Raw genomic sequence first — 18,770 nt, forward strand, 5'->3', positions numbered from 1 at the left:
AAAAAAAAAAAAAAAAAGAAAAAAAGAAAAGAGAGAGAAAAAGGAATTTTTTTTATGGCAATAAAATAATTAAAAATTCGGGCGAGAAAACGCGTTACTTTGTTCTTCCCATCGAATACTTCACGGTTTCAGGAGGGCAATGACAAGAAGGACAGTGTTGCACTTGATCTTTTGCTCTTCTCACGCGTCTCCTTACCAAATCTGGCGGTATCTCGGATCGTGGTTGATTGCATTTTAGACAACGTTTCAGATCGTGATACGATTCCACTTGTTTCCGTCGTTCTTCGTGATATCTCTGCGTCGGGCAACATTCTTCAGTGTCCTGGAAAAAGAATTCGTTGTTATAACCTAACTTCCAAGATTCATCGCCGGATCGTTAGATATATATTTTTCCGTGCGGAAATTGATCGATCGAGATCCAGAAAAAGAAAAATAAGTTGGACCTAACCGTTTCTGTATCTTGTCGGTCCATCATCTTGCTGTCAGAATGCTGTCAAAACCTTCCGTGGAATTTGCACCTTCCCACGTCCCGGATAATCCGGATTTCAGTAATATCTAATTGACCTTCGTTCATAATAAATTCTGCTTTTCCATTGAAAAAAATTAGCGAAAGGAAAAAGCGAGAAAGTGTAGAGAGGATAAAGGTTGTTGGTTTCGTATATAGTACGAAAGTCACGGATCAAACGTGTGCTGAAAAAAAAAATTGACTCGCGGTGTTTCTTCGAGAAAGAATTAAACGCCGAGGTAGGCGCTGGAGAATAATAGATAGAAAAAAATTCATTTTTGAATCAATGCGAATAAATATGAAGAAATTTTTAGAGTGGATAAATGTCGAGAAACGTTTCTTTTTTTTTTTTTAAAACAAACCTATATCTCCTACCTTATCACATGTTCGTAATAATATGTCATCGTAGATTACTTGTTACGGATAATTTGAATAAATTATTATTATTATTATTATATCCGTGTACCACTAGATTCCTATTTCGTTACGTTATCGATCTATAAAATGATAAAAATCTCGCGTGCAATGTCTTTTATTTCGATCAATGAAAAAATCCTTGAAAAAGGTATCGAATGAGAAACAATCACGTTTGTTGCGACACTCGCGTGAATATCGTTGAAAAAGGAATTAAGCTACTTGCTATAAAAAAGAACAATGACGAAAAAATCGGTGACAAAAACACTTGAAACGACATTGGAAAAAAGCGAGTATTTCTGCGAGAATGAAATATTGCCGGATCTTCAAGCACGCCGGAGAATCACATCGAGGAAAGAAAAGTCGGCGTATCCAACTATGATTGGCCTGCCATCTATCAATCCAAAATCCGTAGCAGGAAAATATTTCGTGAAATTCGCGAGTTCCGGAACGTTACACGGTTTGAATCATTTGGTCGCGCCAAATAAACATCCCTTTGAGAGGTAAGTATACTTGGACGATATATATATATATATATATTAACAATCATAATGATTTTTAACAAAAGAAATATTCGTTCACAAGATTCTTAATATTGTTTTTCGTTGTCGGAGCTCTGGTGTGTTTAATCGTTTTGTCGAGTATTTTCTGGGATCGTTATCAGAATAACGCCACGGTTATCGTAATGGATAACAATAAAGATTCGTTTAAAATTCCACGGTGGTCTCTATTCGTTTGCATGGCTCAAACTATAGATCCAATGAAAATGACGGATGTGTTTAAAAAGTAAGATCTATTCTCGTGTATAAGATGAAATTTTTTTTAACGTGTTGAATACCTTAGATACGATATTAAAGACACACCAGAGGCGAGAGAGTTCTTCACCTTTCTCGGTACCGTCACTTACGAAAATATGATGGAAATACCTATTTACGACAAAGTACCAGCGAACAAGTGGCTAGAGATTCTTTATGATTTGAAGCAAGATATAGGCTCGAATCTTTTGTCAGAGAAACCTTTTGATCCTTACGAGACTTGGATGGTGACAGAAAAAGGATTGTGTCTCGTGTCAAGAAACGTGTTTGCAATCTATGCTACGTTGAAGTTGGTATTTTTTTTTTTTGTAATAATAACAACAAATAATTCTTCGATCGAATGATTACAAATATAATCTTTTATGCAAGCTATTGGAAAAATGATAATTGGACCACGATTCCTATACCTGATGATCTTCAGAATTACGATACGTCCATCGATACTTTAATAGAAAATTTTAATATACCTTTCGATGCTACGGTGGGAATACAAATGAATGTTTCTATCCATTTTGAAAATCATAGATGATGGTAATATAATTAATTTTTTTCTTTTCTCAGTTCACCGTGTCTGATCCTTTCGAATTGATAACGTACGACATTTCTATGATACGGACACATGCGAAGAAAATTTACAGAAATATGATATTTGCGTCACAGATTCAGACGAAACCGAATGTTCAAGAGCTCTCTATTCGTCAAAGAAAATGTAAATTTTTCGGCGATGGCGGTTTAAAAACATGGCCAGTTTATACAAAAAATATGTGCATCATAGAATGCAGAATGAAAATAATACAAGATAATTGCAATTGCCGTCCCCATTTTGCCAGGCCCATTGGTAAACCACGTTAAAATCAGCATGACGTGATTAAATATAAATGAAAAATTTTTTAATATTTGCAGATGGTGTAAACACGTGCAATGCAACGCAACTTCGTTGCATCGGTAATATAAGAAAGAAGCTTTTTCTATACGAATATCCTTTTTTTTGCAAGTGCATTCCAAACTGTGATATCGTTTCCTATCAAATCAAAAATATCGAAGAGACTAACATGTATTTATTAAATTTAATTTAGGATATTAGGATAAAAAAAAAAATAAGAAATATATAAATAAAATAAATAAAATTTGTTAAAATTGAAATTATTTCAGAGAACAAATGGAAATAAAAACAAACGCAATAACTATGATTACTGAACTTCCACAAATCATTTATTACAGATCACTATTATATGGCTTTACTGATTTATTAAGTATGTATGGAAATATTTTTAAAGTCTAGAATATTTTTTTTTATATATTTTCGTATCTTTATATAAAAAAGTTTATTTCCTAAAAATATGATAATTCAAAGAAGTAAATATAAAACAGGTCAAATTCTATAATTAAAATTAAAATAATAAAAAAATAATTCTAAACTATAGTTCAATATTATATTAGAAATATAAGAATATATGTGTGTATACATTTGTGTTATTTTGATAATTGTTAAAATTAAAAAATTAAAGAAAAAAAAAAGGAAGAATAATATAAAAAAAATTTTTCAAATCTTCCTCAAAATTAAATGATTTACTAAACTAATAAAAGTTTTTATTAATATATATCTTACATTACAGCTAGTATTGGAGGAGCAGCAGGATTATTTCTGGGAGCTAGTGTTTTATCCTTTGTTGAAATATTCTACTATGGTACTGTTCATTTATTTTTCTATATAAAAGAAAATAGATGGAAATCCAAAAAGACAACCAAAATGTCTAATTAATATAGAGAACTTATTTCATTTTTTTCTACTTTATAAGGAAAGGTATCATTCAAAATACATAGACGTGAAATGTTTAAAAAATATTGTTTATCATAAACATGTTATCTCTTTTCAATAGGACACGATGTAAAATAAATATCATCACATACACATATAACTGTACACGCGATAAATCTATGTCGCGTAATGATTGTACATCAATTTACAAAGAGAATTAAGAACATAATTACAACTTCTGAATGAAAACTTCTTGTTTTGATTGATTTTAACTTTCTTATATCAATCAATGATAAAACAATCAATGATAAGACTAGCTAAAAAGACGCTAAAATGTCACTAAACGGAGTTCCAGGTTCTTTTGCTGCTGCTTCAAAAGTTTCCACAAAAGCCTTCTTTTGAGTTTCCTTAGATAACTATTGAAAAAAATATTATTGTTATTAATATCGTAAAATTTATTATTTTAATTATTTTTATTATAAAATTATATATTACCTTACGATAGAAATCAGAAGCAGCAATGCATAATATCTTTTTATCCTCGTATTCGTGTTTTCCTATTCTGGATTGAATATAAGGAAATCTAAATAAAACGTTAAGGAAATTTACGATAAATAAAATTAATTAATGAAAATTTATAAAAAATATAGGAAGGATACAATGCTCTTAACCAATGATTCGTAGATGTACTAATAAAAAAACAAGATAAGCACCACGTCGACATCGTAATTGGCAAACTCTGAATAAAGTTTGGTAAACTAAATACAACCCAGTCTTGGAGAAGTTCCATTTGCGCGCAAGTGCATGCTCTTTCGCAAACCTATAAAGAATTATTTTATTATTTTAAATTGTTCACTATTGTAATTTACAAATATACTTATATAATCGCATGATTATTAATTTATTTTATTACGTTGTTACCCATTGATCATTAATGATACAAACCTTAAATACAACAGCGGAAAGTAATCGTGGGTGAGGTTGTTGCGGCGATAAAAATTCTCCTATAACTTTAGTTAAAATTTCTAAAGGTGGAAAGAAATCAGCAAGCACGCCGGATAAGACTGTACATAAAAGTTCCACTTCCATAGAATGTCCCCTTCTAATTTTATCGAAAATTGCAGAAGTACGTTCTATAGATCGAACTAGTGTTTCCGGTTCAATATCTGGTAATGGTTCCTCTGTTTTTAGTTGATTCAATCTATCGGATGATTCCGTATACATGCAAGTCAATAATAATTGCAAGGCGGGTAACGATAACATAGGACTAGGCTGTTTTAAACGATCGATCGCAACTTTTACTATTTGCTCGGCAACCTTTCCAATCACACTTTTCGTTGCTACGAGTCGTTCGAGTCCCTATATCATATTATGTGAAAACAAAATTATATAAAAAATTAACGTATAAGCGTTTACATGCGTTTAAAAAATTAATATTTACACGAGCACACATTAATATACCTGCAAAAGGGTTTGATGCAAACTATAAGAAATATTTTGCGATGTAAGTAAAGTGAGAACTAATTCTAACACGGCCGGTGCTTCCGTATCTGGTGGAGTATCTTCTGCGTGCTCTAATAAAAAGAACACCAGAGCCCACATCACACCTTGATGCTCTTCGCTTTGACTTAACACACTGAATTAAATAAGCAATTAATTTCGGCAAAAAAAAAAAAAAAAAAAGAAAAAAGTACATATAAATCAGAATATAAAATGATAAAAATTCTTGTCTTACCCGTTCAAATCTTGCGCGTCAAGATGTTTTTGTATATATTCTATCGCTAACGGATGTATAATATTCATCGTCTCCTCGCAATTTGCAAGCACAGCGCTTTGTAACAGGTACAACGAGCCATGAAGGGCGGATACTTTTGCAGGTAAGAAGTTCGATTTGAGATTTGTATCTACTAAACGTTTCACTTTATCCAACGTTTCAAAATCCTTAAAAGCATAATACATAACAATGAAAAAAAAAATAAAATAATAGAAAAATTATATTATGATATGGTCCAAAAAAAAGAAAAAAAAAAAGAAATTTGAAGAATACATACCAATGGTGTTAATACTGCAGCAGCTTTACAAACGGAAATTACTAAATATTGATGTAAAATATCATTCTCTGCAGGATGGATTCTGGAGATTTCCAAACACATGTCCAACATCCATTGATACTGAGCTCTTTCGACGAACAATTCCGAAATTGCTAGAATAGACTTGACAGTCTCCGTAAGCAATTGTATAGGTGTATTAGCTTGCGGAGACATCCAAGATGTATAAAGTTCTATTAAGAAACGAAGACATGAATCTAAATCGAGCGACGCTGACATTAACGCATCGTTCCTCCTATTCTTTAAGTTAAGAACAGAGGCGTTCAATTTGTCTTCATATAAGTTACATAATGACCACAAGTAAGAAACGGAAAGTTGACTATACGTATACTTGCTTAAATTCGCAACCCTTTCCACGTTTCCCCGATGGAAGATGTGGTCCATGTTTAAACCATAGTTAACCTCCAAATCGTTTATACACTCGTATTTCCACGTGAGTAAATCTTGAATTGCGTACAACTTTTGTGAGCTAATTTTATGAACAGAAAGCTGAGGATCCCTCGGATGATGAATCACGGTACTGGCCTTTGGATTGCCTGGATAAGGAAGAAGCAAAGTATGCAACAGCAATTTCGTTATCGCTTGTACAGCCAAGGTGCTCGCTTGAATTAACGTAGGAATTTCTTCTCTTGATACATTTTCATTTTGTGACAAATTGAGCACACCGAGAAGGGCCATCCATATTTCTTCGAATTGTAATCGAGAAATCCAGCCCAACAGATTTATCCTGTAAATAAATTGCTCCAAGATTTCCACCTCCTGAAGAAGATTCGACTCCGAGGGTAATAAAGGAAAGTAACATTTAGTTGGACCGGAACCGACAACGTTCCAATTTTGCTTCCAAACCAATGGTGGAGTTAGAATATAAGAATTTACCAGCGGTTGACGACTAATGCTTACGATTAAATCTTGTATCGTGTCGAACATATATCGTGGAATATTTGTCGACGATGATTGTTCGTTTTGACATCGTTCCAACCAAGCGATGAGGTTAGCCATCCGTGTGCAAGCATGGGCGAAATCTTTAGTATCCTCATCTTCCAACGCTGGATCTAAAGCACGTGTATCTATAACTGGTAAGGCGTCGAGTGTTGTTAGCAAATATTCTACTATCCTTGTTAATGAAGCAGCACCGCTACAAACCCACGAGTACCTTGTGTTTTCCCCGAAAACTTTGTTAGGGCCAGGATGTTTTAAAATCTCAGATGCGCAACTCAACGCGAGCTCCATATTCCTTGGTTTCAATTTTTTCACCTTTTTCTCGTCACAATGTACCATCCAGTACGTTAATTCCAGGCATAGAACTGCAAATTTGGCTAAATCTTCTTCAGATTTTTTATCGATTTTCGCTAAATTATATTTGGCTAATTTTGATAATGTTTTCATATATATCTTTATAGCTGGTATTAACATAAAAAGTACGTCCCAATATACCGACTCATTTAGAAGTTCGTTCAATCGAATCGCGTACTTCAACTCTCTTGAATTGTTATTCGATTGTGTTGGATTGTAAATATAATGCGGTTTAGGCATTAAATCGATGACGTAATGGATATGATCCAATAAGCATTGTTTGGCGGCACTATACAATGGACTAGTTTCAAAATTAAAATCTTTCTCGTTTTGTGCTACACCGAATTCTAATTTTTGGCACTTCTCTACACTCATTCGTACGCCTAATATTATGCATGGCTTCAATATCGCAATATTGAACTCTTTGGAAGACAAAATACCAATGCAATCTTCAAAATCCAAAACTTTTAATAATTGCGCTGCTTCTGACAGATTATAATTAGTATTTGAATTACAACATCGTAATTTTACCTGTGACAAAAACCAATTACGATCCAATTGAATACTTTTCACGGTGGAGGGATTAAACGGTCTACATTGATCAAGTTCCAGAGGGGATAAATCGTAGTATTGTACTCCTAATTTGTTTAATAAACTGACTAGTCCGCCATGTTTCTTCGCAAGCTTGGTCATTTGAAGTGTCTCCATAATTTTGGTAAAATCATCTTTCGATAATTGTTTCATCACATCCGCTGCGGGCGTAGTCAATAAAATTTCTACTCTTCGACTAGCTATTTTCGCTGCCATCCTTGACAATGCAAGATATTTAGTCGATAATAATCTCGGTATCAATGTCATTAAAACTGCTCCACTCTGAGAATGATGAGCACCTTCTATACATTGTAAAAGTCGTTTTACGAAACTAGGTGGTGACAAATCTGTGCATTTGGTTGCAATTGCTTGTACTAATAATCCACTAGCTGCAGGATTTCTATGTATAGCTGTTGTTAATAGATCTCTGACAGGTGATTCAATAGCGTTATTCACTGTCTCCTCTGTATGATTAACTAATAACCATGTCAGAGGCTCTGCATCGCACAAAGTTTCACACACATAATCGCAAAACAATATAATACCACCTTTTCTAATGATCTGAATATTAATGCTACTGTCATAGTTTATATTTTTTTCTTCACTTGGAGGGCAATGTACGACGTATTCCGCTCGGCGGGTGCCCAATATCTTCGACCAAAAGGTCATTTCGTTATAGCCTAATAAAGTCATTAAATAAGCCCATTGACAAGTTAATGTTGGACATTTGTTTCCAATGTTTAACATCAAAAAGTTTAGATCAGCAATTGGTAGCTTTTCCTCTTCAAGAACGTTTCGGCCTTGGATCATTTGTATTACAGCATTTGCAACTTTACAATGACTTCCAGACTCGAACATATGAATACATAATTGAAGGAAGAATGCGAATTGATGGATTAAATAATAATCATTTTCTATTGATTCCGAAAATGCAACATATGGATCATTAAGATTAGGATTTAACAATCCAAGAAGATTATAAACTTTGGAACCCACTAAGTTAATAACATTAAAAATAAATCTAGCTAATATTCTTTCGGGTGGTACTTTGACAAGTTGACTGTCTAAAACATTTAGAGGATCTGTAGTTCGAGAAGTTTTTGTATAAAGAAAAGATTGTGATAATTCTAAAAAATTTATACTCAAATCAGAAAGTCGCGCAAGCATTGCTTCCTCCTTCGAGCATGCTATCAAAGATAATAAAACAACGTTTACTACCCCTAACCATCGTTTTAATCTCAAATTTGAAGTATCTAAAGAATCGGGTTTAGCAAAAAGTACTTTTAAAAGAGGATCAACTGGTCTAAAAACCGTAGGAGAAATAGCTGCAAACAATTTAACCATAGCTACATGTGCTTTCTCCGATTCTATTCGAATTTTTCCGGCTGCTAACATAGGAAGAACAGAATCCATTGTCAGTCTAGACCATCTTCTCCATTTTTCTTCTCCATTACCATCTCCACTGAATCTAGATTCCGTTAAACATAATGCTAGAAGTTCGATGATTTGATAATATTCCACAAGACGTAAAAGCATTGAAATCAAAACTTCTCTTGTTGTCTCAAGCTCTCTTTGCTCTACTGGATTCAAACTTGCATTTCTAATTAAAAATACATCTTCTACAACCGGAGCAAGAGCCGGTATACAATATGTAAGAGCTGGTTGTCCACTTGCCATAAGTCCATCACATAATTGAATTATCTTTGGAATTCCTATTATGGCTTTTGAATGATTTTTCTCATATGATAAATGAACTAAGAAATTGAAAATCTTTGGTAATAGATCCTCCGTTTGTTTCACATGACCTTCTTCAATAAATTCAAACTGTTTTAATACAAATCCAATGAATATTCTCTCAGAGTCCAGCAAACAATAGTTAACTCTTAATTGCACTAACTGACTAAGTAACATTAATACTTGACACTGTAACGACACATTGCTTGTTACAGTGTATTGTTTCAAGGATTTTATAACCATTGGCTCAAAAAGACGAATAAACGAAGCTACCGAGGTTTTTTGATCAGATGATCTCGATAAATTTTTAAAAATAGAAGAAAATTTTCTATCCCCTTTTCTATGTAACAAACCTATCCATCTGAAATAAAAAATTATATATAATAATTTATATAAAAAAATATATTTATACACGCATATATTACTACAATATAATAATATAAACTCACCCAGTATCTGGTTCATTTTCACCCCTGCAATTGTTTCCTATGGATTTTATAGTATCTGCCATTTGTCTTGCAGGACTTTGAAAGCAGTAATTATAAAATCCCTTGATATCATCCCATAATATGGTTATTCTGTCCGAATTTTTCTGTATATCTAATTCATTCCATTGTGCATACACATTAGTACTAAATAAACACTTCAATAGTTGTTGAACACATTGAACAGTTGCGGTTGGAGACAACACAACAGTATTTTGTAAATAATATAGAATTTCTTCCGCAATTTGAGCTGCTTCATTAACAGATATAATTTCAAGAATTTGTGAAAGAACATCTAAAATTGCATTTAACAGAGACAAATACATTTCGCTAGCATATGGTTCAAGTGTAGCTAAATAATTCAAATGTGCAGCTTTAAGAATTTCATACATTTTCATGTAATGCGATGTAGAAACAAACGCACCCATTTGTTCTTTTCCAAATTTTGAGCTTCCAATTTTTTCTCCTTTTTCTTTCATTTTCGGTTCAGACATTATTTTTTTTTTTGGAGATAACGTTTGCGTGGATGATAAAGATGGTAACGTTGTTTTTGTACTAGTTTGTGTCAATTGTACATCATCAATTATATGAACAAATATATTTAACACTCTCATAATATGTATTAATAACAATTCTATTTGTTTATCTTTAAATGTACCCCACCAAGTTTTGGTTGGATCATTAGGTTTAAAATTACAAAAAGCTAAACCCGATGCAAGATTGCCAGCAAGAAATACCAAATGTTTATGTGTTAATAGATCTAAGCTTATAGGAGATGACGATAATAAAGGTAGAGCTAAAGATAAAAGACTATTGCTCACAGACGATGGCATCATATCGTTTGTAAAATTTGAATCACTAATATCTAATCGGCTACCGCTTTTTTTATGGGATTTTTTCAACAATGTTTTCGGTGAAATACAATCCCATCCTCTAATATATACTGTAGTGCTGTATACTTCGCTTAAACGAAAAAGAGCTTCACAACAGCCATATACTAAATATTTTGATGATTGTACTCCAAGAATTTCTGCCAACATATTAATTATAATTGACAATGAATATTCTATATTTGGACGATAGTTCATGGCATCATGAAAATTTAAAGCTGTAAATGGCTGTATAGAGGTATTTATAAAGAACTTCTGTTTCTGTTGACAAGAAGATAATTCTACAGAACTTCTGGTTACTGCACTTAAAAATTTTTCTGTATATTGTACAGCTTTTCGCGTAATAACATCATCATGTGGTTGTTGATAATGTAACAAAGGAATACTTCTAAAAAAAATATATATTACATTAATCAAAAAATTTTTAAATTATTAATGTAATAATATAAATACATAAATAAATAATATAAATTTCGACAATTACTTTACAATAGCTTCAGATGCTGCATGTCTAATTCTTTGATCTTGATCACCTAATAGCGTTACAATAACATCGATAAAATGTTTTTGGAACATTGATCCACCACTTATATGTTCTACGGTAACATACGATATCTCACTCAATAATTCCACTAATTTAATTTTCACCAGAAAATATGGATTCTTTACTAGTTGAGGTAATGCAGTTAATACAGTAATTCCATGTTTATTGTCAACAGATTCTAATAATTCTGGTAGACATAAACTAAGTGCTGTTAATGTTTGTCGACATGTAGTGGCAGAATCATCTTCTAAACCCTATTTTAAACATAGATCAAAAATTTCAAACAACCATTAATATTAAAATTAATAAGTTTTAATATAAAAATTTACCTTTAAAAGTAATTTAATCAAATTTTCTAAAGATATAATGCCACGAATTTTATTTGCGATTTCTTCTTCAAATTTTTTAAAAGATCCTCCATATTGAATATATATAGATTTTAAAAATGTACCAATAATAATTGATACATTACCTCTAATTTGAGGATCTGGATGATTTGCAAATAATAAAATATCTGTTATCATTTGTTCATTTTCATTAAAATTTGATTCTTTTGCAACAGGAATTAAAAATAAATTCGGGCAAAGTCTTAAAATATAAGCCACACAAGTTAAAGCAAGGGATTTTACACTAACACGAAAATATTTGTCTGGTATTACATGACCAATATTGCCAGTTAAAAGAAAAGATGATACTAAATAACGACAACAAAATTTTAAAGACATATCAGAATCTGTAAAAGTTCCAATATCTATTTCCCTTAATGAAAAATCTAGAGAAAGTTTTTTAGGAGAAGCGATAGACGATGCAATTTCCTTGGTACAGTCTATTTCTTTTGCTTCGTTTTGTAAATTTGAATAAAATTTCTCCGATTTTTCTATTTCACTTCCAATGTCACTACCTTCTTCAACTGTTTCATCTAGAATAAAATAATTTAAATAATCATAATTATTTTTTAATTAATACAAATCATATTTATATTATAGATTTTATCTTACTATCAGTTACTCCAAATTTCAAACTATTATAATTTTCTAAAATCTTTCCTTTCATTTCTATAATATTATTTGTACATTCCTTGGGAATTTGTAAATTTTGGACCAAAGGAGGTACAGTTTCAGAATCTAATATCCACTTTTCTATCTTTGGATTTATTTCAGGTAAATCAGAATCAAGTAAATTTAAAGTATAATCAGAATTTTCTTCACAAGCAGTTGCAGTACTAGAAGTACTTGCTTGACTTAATGATAATGTCATTTCATTTTGATTCAATGCTATTCTGCTATGTGTTATACCTTGATTCGATAATAATAATGATACTAAAACTTTTGAAGGTGATTTTAAAAACTGTGTCAATGTTTCCAAAATAGCATTTATAACATTGTGATCAGAATGCCATTTTGTATAATGTAAACATAGTTCATAAATTTGTAATAAGGTATCTGTCTGAACTATGTCATCATCTTGAATTTCTGAAGAGTTGCATATATGTGGTAAAATTATTCTTATACAACCAAATATACCAATAATGGTTGCTATACGACTTTCATCTTCATTTATAGGCACTACAATAGCTGAAAAATGTTTAATTTATAAAAAATATATTATTTAAATATAATATTTATAAATTTACCTAAAAGATATTTCAATACATAATTTAAAAAAAATTGTGGTTTTCGACAATTTAAACATGTTGCTAAAATCATATTTGCTGCAGCTCTACGAAATGCTGCTTGTACAGAAGATACATTTTCAAAGAATGCTTTCAATAATGTCTAGAAAAAGAAATCATAGACATATATTTATTAATGTCATGCATATTCAATTATATGGTAAACATAAGAAATTACCTTGACATCATTGTCTGTCATAAAAGGCCCTAATGCTTTCATAATTAATGGTAATGATTGTGACAGTGTTTCAATTACAGATTCTTCAGATCGATGTGCAATAGTTACTATGCATGGTATCAAATTAAATACATATGCTTTTCCTCTTGTAGGACGAATCATATGACTGAGGAGTCCAAATCTCCAAAGAGCAGCTCTTAATGTTCTAGCAGGTCCATTTCTTTTTATTTCATTATAAAGTTCTATTTGAATTTTAACAATATTACTGTCAGCCATTGCCTTTCAAATAAAATAGTTATTAAAATATATATAGCTCTGTTACAATTATTATTAAAGGTTATAAAACTTAAATATTATACCCTTATAATTTTATTTAATGTTTCATCTGCTACCATTCTGACATCAGATTCATCATCATTACACAATATCAGTAATGTTTCAATTGAAAGACTAAGTACCTGAGGAAATTTGGCTGCTACTTTAACAGTTGGTGAACATATTCCTTCTGTTATTGTCATGCAACATGTTAATTTATCTTTCCTTTTTGTAAAATAAAAACATATATATATATATATTTAAAATAAAAAAATATATTAAATATTTTTATTAAATTATATAATTTTTACTAATTTTTTTATTATGTTTATTATATATAAATGTATTAATTTTATAAATATATTAAATGAAATATACAATGTTTTATCATATATATTTAAATATAAATTAAATATAAATAAAAATAATCCTTTAATTTATTAATTTTTTTATTAATGTATTCATAAAATCATTTTAATTATTAAATGACAAAAATTTATTCTTGTACCTTGCATTCGAATCTGACAGAAGAGTGTTCGACTCTTGAGTTGATTTTAAAGCTTCTATAGCTTTTAATACATTATTTAATGTTGTCATTTTGCTAAATATAATTTAAAAAATTATTCTCCACTTTTTACAAATCAATGAGTTTTAACAAATTACATTTTGATAATGTAGGCCGAATTTATGACAGACACATCGTACACATATATAAAACTACATGCTGCTCAGTACCATATTTATTTGTGATTCAAACGTCACACTAAAAACAATTCCCCAGTCTTTAATTAGACAATAGAACGAGGCATAAGAAAATTGGTGAATTCGACGTTTAATGCGTATTTGCCGTTATTCTTAAGAGTAAGAGCCACCGTTTAAATACTAACCCTATTGTATACAGGATAAAATGAATACAATGTACGTATAATCTTTATTTCTATTTAAAAACTTGGTAATATTAATAATCCAGATTATATTGATATAAAACAAGATAAAAAACATTAATGTTATTTAAGTAAAAAAAAAATGAAAAGGTAGATATAATACATTATGTATAATGAATATAAAAATATGTTTGTAAATAATTCACCTGATTAATTTTTGAAAAATGTAATATAATTAATAATTAAACTTTATATATCGTGCAAGTTATTATAGAATTTATATATTCTTAGATTTTTTAATAAAGATAATAGATAGAAGAGTGAATTAAGAAAAATATTTAAGAGGCATGTACAATAAGATTAATTAATATAGACGGTATTATTAATAACGTAGATAGAGATATATTTAATTTATTTCGACAATAGAAGATAACAATTAACCTATTTATTATTCAATTCTTAGGGTAGCCATATTACGTTGGAACATTTCGATTGCGTAGCGAGCTCGAAATTTATCTCAAAATGAATTTACTATTGTCAGTGCAATATAAATTCATGGTTTGAGGATTTAGTTTTTAAATTTTTTTTTCCATTTATATTTATTGAATAAAATATATAAATTTTTATTAATATCAATCTTTTACAATTTGTAACTAATATATTAGTAAATTTATAAATTGTAAGTTATAACTTGTAACAATGAACTGCGAATAGAGTTGGTGAATAAGAAGAACAAGTTTCGCCTTCTTTCATATCGTATATTACCGGCAAAAGAATTGTAGTGTGCAAAAAAATATTTATTTCCGTTTAATTAATAAAATTTAATTATTTTCAAGAATAATTTAACAACACATACATAATAATATAAATATATATTTATATATATATAAATATATATGTATATTAATAATTTTTAAACATATTTATTAATAAAACGTAATGTAAAACGCATTGTTAAATAGAATATTTACAATGTTTTGTATACGATCCATTAAACTCTTTCAAATATTATTTGACATAAAAACGCTAGTTACGACTCGAGAACAAAGGTTTGATTTACATAAAGGAGTATTTCTAATTACATTTTCGTTGTTTTTTTATCCAAAAATTAAATTATAAATATTTTTAGCATCTGTTATGTATTATTTTTATTTTCAAAGTTTTCTTTAATTATGCAATATAAAATTATTTATTAAAATATTAAATTATTAATATATTGTTTATAAAAATAAATATTGATTTTAATAATTTTAATTATTTTCATATATATGAAAATGTATATTCTGAATTAGGTTAGATAATAAAAAATGAATTATTCAATTTATTCTTATATTATAAATTCATTGTTTATAATTTACAGAATCCTTAACAACTTTTGGATGTCTAAATATGCCAGGATGTGCAGCAGTTGGCTGCAACAATCGTAGTGAAAAAGGTTATATTATGAAATGTTTTCCACGTGATCCAAAATTAAGGAAAATTTGGCAAGAACGTGTTGCTAGAGCTGATTGGGAACCATCAAATAACTCATTCCTTTGCCACGTACACTTTGAACCTCAAGAGTGGTCTATAACACAAAGTGGAAGAATTAGATTGAAAAAAAATGCAATTCCTTCCATATTTACTGTGACATCTACTAGAAAATCTCCTAAAAAAAGAACTAAATTATTTGATAATATAGGTAAAAACATATTACAAGGTGAATATAATATAGAATACATGGAAAACGATATTGAACATTCGTCTATTGAGCATTTAGAAGAGAAAGAATTGGATTTTCAGGAAACTGCTGAACCATCTATAGAATCTATAGAATCTATTAAAAGTAATTTTAAATCTACCTATAAATCTATAGGAACTAAAAAAGAAGAGAATATTAATGTTGATCATCAAAAACAAAATATTGTAATGATTGCTGAAGATAATCTTACTGATATTAATAGTTTAATGGAGCAATATAATTTTGAAGTGCAATCAAATGATAATAAAAAAGAAGTTGGATTATCCTTAATTATGGAAAATTCAGAAACTACTCAAATACCAACTATTACTGTGAAAAATGAAATTAAAATAGAAGTTATGGATCATAATACATTTGAAGATAGTTATGATGAAATTGAAGAAAAATTAAAACAAATTTGTGATGGTGGAATTACTGAAGATGATAATTATAAAAATGAAAATGAGAAAAAATTAAAAATTAAGAATCAAAAGGAAGATGAAATTGAAGAAAAAATGGATACAAATAGTGAGTATACTAATGATGATCATAAAGTTGTTTCATCAAAAAAAAATGAAGTTGGACATATACTTACGGAGAAAGAAGAAAATGTAGAAATAATTTTTGGTACTGAAAGTGGAGATGAAAAATCATCTATGTCTCAAAATATATCAAAAATAAATAAAATGGATAATAATACTTTGAAACATGATGAAATAAGTATTAAAGATGAAAAAAAGATTTTTAATGAGGATATAGAAGAAAATTTCACTAAAGATGAAGTACATGTTATACCAAATATAAGAGCAGCTATGAAACGTAAAAGAAGAACTAGGGAAGAAATAATGAAATCAATAAAAAAATCAATTAGAAGTACTTCAGATCAAGATGTTAATTCTTCAAGCAATAGTGAATTATCTGATCAAGATACAGAAATAAGAAATGAATTATCATTACTTTCACAGGATATAAATGATGTTTCTAAAAATGATATAGAAGTAGAAACTGCTAAATTTGTTATCAAAGTAACTGGTGACCCTGATGATGTGACTGAAATTATTGAAGAATTATCGTCTAATACAATAGGAACACAAATATCAAAAGAATTTAGTTCAGTTTCTAAAAATGAAGATGATGATACAGTTGTCACATCTGTTATAACAGTATTATCACCTAAAAATCTTCAAGGAATTATTAATGGAGATTTTAATAATCCATTATTAAAGGATGATTATATAACTTCAAATAAAAAAGCATCAATAATATATATGAATCAATCTCCTTGTGAAGAAATTATAAATTTAAATCCAATTCATAGTTCTAAAACATATTCTTCCAGTTTTAAACATATATATTCTGATGAAGAAGAAAGACATAAGATAGGGATTAATTCACCATTACAAAATTGTAATGTACAAACTTCTATGGAAAATAATACTGGTTGTGTTTCTTCAGATTATGAAGATCTCTTAGAGAGAATACAAATTCAAGAAGATGTGATTACAAAATTAACTGATCAATTAATTATTTATAAAGAATTAGAAAACAGTATGAAAAATAAAAATAATGAACATGAAATGTTAACCAGAGAAATAGAATCTTCTAGAATTAATACAAGATCAAGTAATACACAATCTTCAATTATTAATAAGAAAAATTTAGAATCTAAACAAAGATTGATAGAAGATTTATCAAATAGAGTGAATTATTTTGAAGAAATGAATAAGAAATTAATGAAAACTGTAACATTGGAATCTCAACAAAAAAGAAAGCTTGAAGGACAAATTAAGCAAAAAGATAATCGAATAAAGGAACTTAATTGGAAATTAGAAAAAGCCTCAAAATACCTTGAAAGAGCAGAGAAAAACACAAATACTTATAGAAGGAAAATGTTAAATATGCAAACTATTATGAGAAGAAGAAAACTTTTAGATGAGAAGATGAGCAAATTTAATGAAATGTTAATAGAAACTTCTAAACAAGAATTTTCGGAAAAGGTTTTATCTATGGCAGCAGAAATTAGAAAAGTTTGTGGAAGAAGTGGATATGATAAATTGCTTTCTTATGGATTTCCATTACCACCACTATCTGTTTTAAGAAAAGGAATTCTCAATGAAGATTTCACAGATCTTAATAAAAGTGACATAGATGAAGCACAAAATTCTATAAATATAAATGTTAAAACAGAAAAAACACATGATATAAATAATGAATCTGAAATAGATGAAAAAGATACAGAACTTCTAGATTCTGTTAATAAAGTGACTGAATATGAAAGTGCAGAAACTGTAACAGGAACTGTGCAAGATATTTTTGACGAAAATAATGATGGTGATGATTTTAGTACAAATGAATTAAGAGAACATTTTATTTTACAACTAAATGCAGTTATGTAGCCATAATTTTGTATTTTAAATCATTTTTCTTTTATATCTTAAGAACTGTAATATTAAGTCATAAATACTTAGATAAAAGTTCTTCTATCATTGTACTATATGTACCATTGTGCTCTTAATAATTATATTTATTGTACAGTATCATCTGATGTTCTTACTTCAAATGTAAATATATATAAAAATATTATTATACATGTATAATATAAAAGACCATTTTAATTAATTGCAGTATTAAATCATTGCTCATGATTAATTTTTGGCATAATGGTCTATCTTAAAGTTATATATGTTTTACTTATTGAAATTAAGATTTATATTTTAACCTTTTCACAGTGAATTCTAGAGAAATACAGACATAAGTTGTTAAAAATAATTATATAATTATATTTCATATTTTAAATTTAATTTTATTATGCACAATAAAATTATTAAAATTTATTGGTTTTGAAAAATTAAAATTATGTTTT

At 29.1% G+C, this 18,770-nt stretch overlaps 4 protein-coding genes across 10 annotated transcripts in view; 2 read left to right on the forward strand and 2 right to left on the reverse strand.

The window, feature by feature from the left end:
- LOC122716031 overlaps window positions 1-918 on the reverse strand; it is a 2,625-nt gene extending 1,707 nt beyond the window's left edge. The window contains exons 1-2 of the mRNA XM_043938715.1: window positions 449-918; window positions 99-322 (exon numbers count right to left, since the gene is read on the reverse strand). Coding sequence (XP_043794650.1) covers window positions 99-322; window positions 449-475 — 251 coding nt within the window. The 5' untranslated portion in view covers window positions 476-918. The remainder of the gene's footprint in view (window positions 1-98; window positions 323-448) is intronic.
- A 223-nt stretch (window positions 919-1,141) lies between these two features.
- Window positions 1,142-3,496, forward strand: LOC122716032 (pickpocket protein 19-like). Its single transcript, XM_043938716.1, has 8 exons — window positions 1,142-1,422; window positions 1,505-1,705; window positions 1,763-2,023; window positions 2,104-2,215; window positions 2,296-2,572; window positions 2,638-2,788; window positions 2,887-2,987; window positions 3,351-3,496. Exons 1-8 carry the CDS (start codon window positions 1,160-1,162, stop codon window positions 3,494-3,496), a joined length of 1,512 nt encoding a protein of 503 aa, XP_043794651.1. The 5' UTR covers window positions 1,142-1,159.
- A 69-nt stretch (window positions 3,497-3,565) lies between these two features.
- Window positions 3,566-14,044, reverse strand: LOC122716034 (huntingtin). 2 transcript variants are annotated; one of them, XM_043938720.1, is made up of 15 exons: window positions 13,812-14,044; window positions 13,447-13,528; window positions 12,989-13,267; window positions 12,772-12,913; window positions 12,137-12,712; window positions 11,468-12,057; window positions 11,079-11,392; window positions 9,669-10,982; window positions 5,545-9,580; window positions 5,229-5,434; window positions 4,955-5,129; window positions 4,439-4,852; window positions 4,153-4,313; window positions 3,989-4,076; window positions 3,566-3,909 (listed from the first exon to the last, which is right to left on the reverse strand). In XM_043938720.1, exons 1-15 carry the CDS (start codon window positions 13,898-13,900, stop codon window positions 3,811-3,813), a joined length of 8,565 nt encoding a protein of 2,854 aa, XP_043794655.1. In that variant the 5' UTR covers window positions 13,901-14,044; the 3' UTR covers window positions 3,566-3,810. The 2 variants fall into 2 exon arrangements, with proteins under 2 accessions (XP_043794655.1, XP_043794653.1); XM_043938718.1 differs by having other exon boundaries at window positions 13,348-13,528.
- Window positions 14,045-14,120: 76 nt separating this feature from the next.
- On the forward strand, window positions 14,121-18,617 carry LOC122716035 (putative leucine-rich repeat-containing protein DDB_G0290503). 6 transcript variants are annotated; one of them, XM_043938723.1, is made up of 3 exons: window positions 14,694-14,965; window positions 15,150-15,236; window positions 15,548-18,616. In XM_043938723.1, the coding sequence occupies exon 3, from the start codon at window positions 15,577-15,579 to the stop codon at window positions 18,301-18,303; it is 2,727 nt and encodes a 908-aa protein (XP_043794658.1). In that variant the 5' UTR covers window positions 14,694-14,965; window positions 15,150-15,236; window positions 15,548-15,576; the 3' UTR covers window positions 18,304-18,616. The 6 variants fall into 6 exon arrangements, with proteins under 6 accessions (XP_043794657.1, XP_043794660.1, XP_043794658.1 ...); XM_043938722.1 differs by lacking the exons at window positions 14,694-14,965; window positions 15,150-15,236 and adding an exon at window positions 14,121-14,221; XM_043938725.1 differs by lacking the exons at window positions 14,694-14,965; window positions 15,150-15,236 and adding an exon at window positions 14,320-14,337 and having other exon boundaries at window positions 15,548-18,617.
- Window positions 18,618-18,770: the final 153 nt, after the last annotated feature.

The sequence above is a fragment of the Apis laboriosa genome, unplaced genomic scaffold, assembly GCF_014066325.1.
Source record: "Apis laboriosa isolate Shangri-la unplaced genomic scaffold, ASM1406632v1 scaffold41_cov147, whole genome shotgun sequence".
NCBI classification, from domain to species: Eukaryota; Metazoa; Arthropoda; class Insecta; order Hymenoptera; family Apidae; genus Apis; species Apis laboriosa.

Coding starts and splice junctions, on each gene's coding strand:
- LOC122716035 (XM_043938722.1), top strand. CDS start 15,577: ATGCCAGGATGTGCAGCAGTTGGCTGCAACAATCGTAGTGAAAAAGGT.
- LOC122716032 (XM_043938716.1), top strand. CDS start 1,160: ATGACGAAAAAATCGGTGACAAAAACACTTGAAACGACATTGGAAAAA. Junction 1,423..1,504: donor AATAAACATCCCTTTGAGAG/GTAAGTATACTT, acceptor TTCGTTCACAAG/ATTCTTAATATTGTTTTTCG. Junction 2,988..3,350: donor TGGCTTTACTGATTTATTAA/GTATGTATGGAA, acceptor CTTACATTACAG/CTAGTATTGGAGGAGCAGCA.
- LOC122716034 (XM_043938718.1), bottom strand. CDS start 13,900: ATGACAACATTAAATAATGTATTAAAAGCTATAGAAGCTTTAAAATCA. Junction 12,914..12,988: donor TGACAGACAATGATGTCAAG/GTAATTTCTTAT, acceptor TTCTTTTTCTAG/ACATTATTGAAAGCATTCTT. Junction 5,435..5,544: donor CTGCAGTATTAACACCATTG/GTATGTATTCTT, acceptor TATGCTTTTAAG/GATTTTGAAACGTTGGATAA.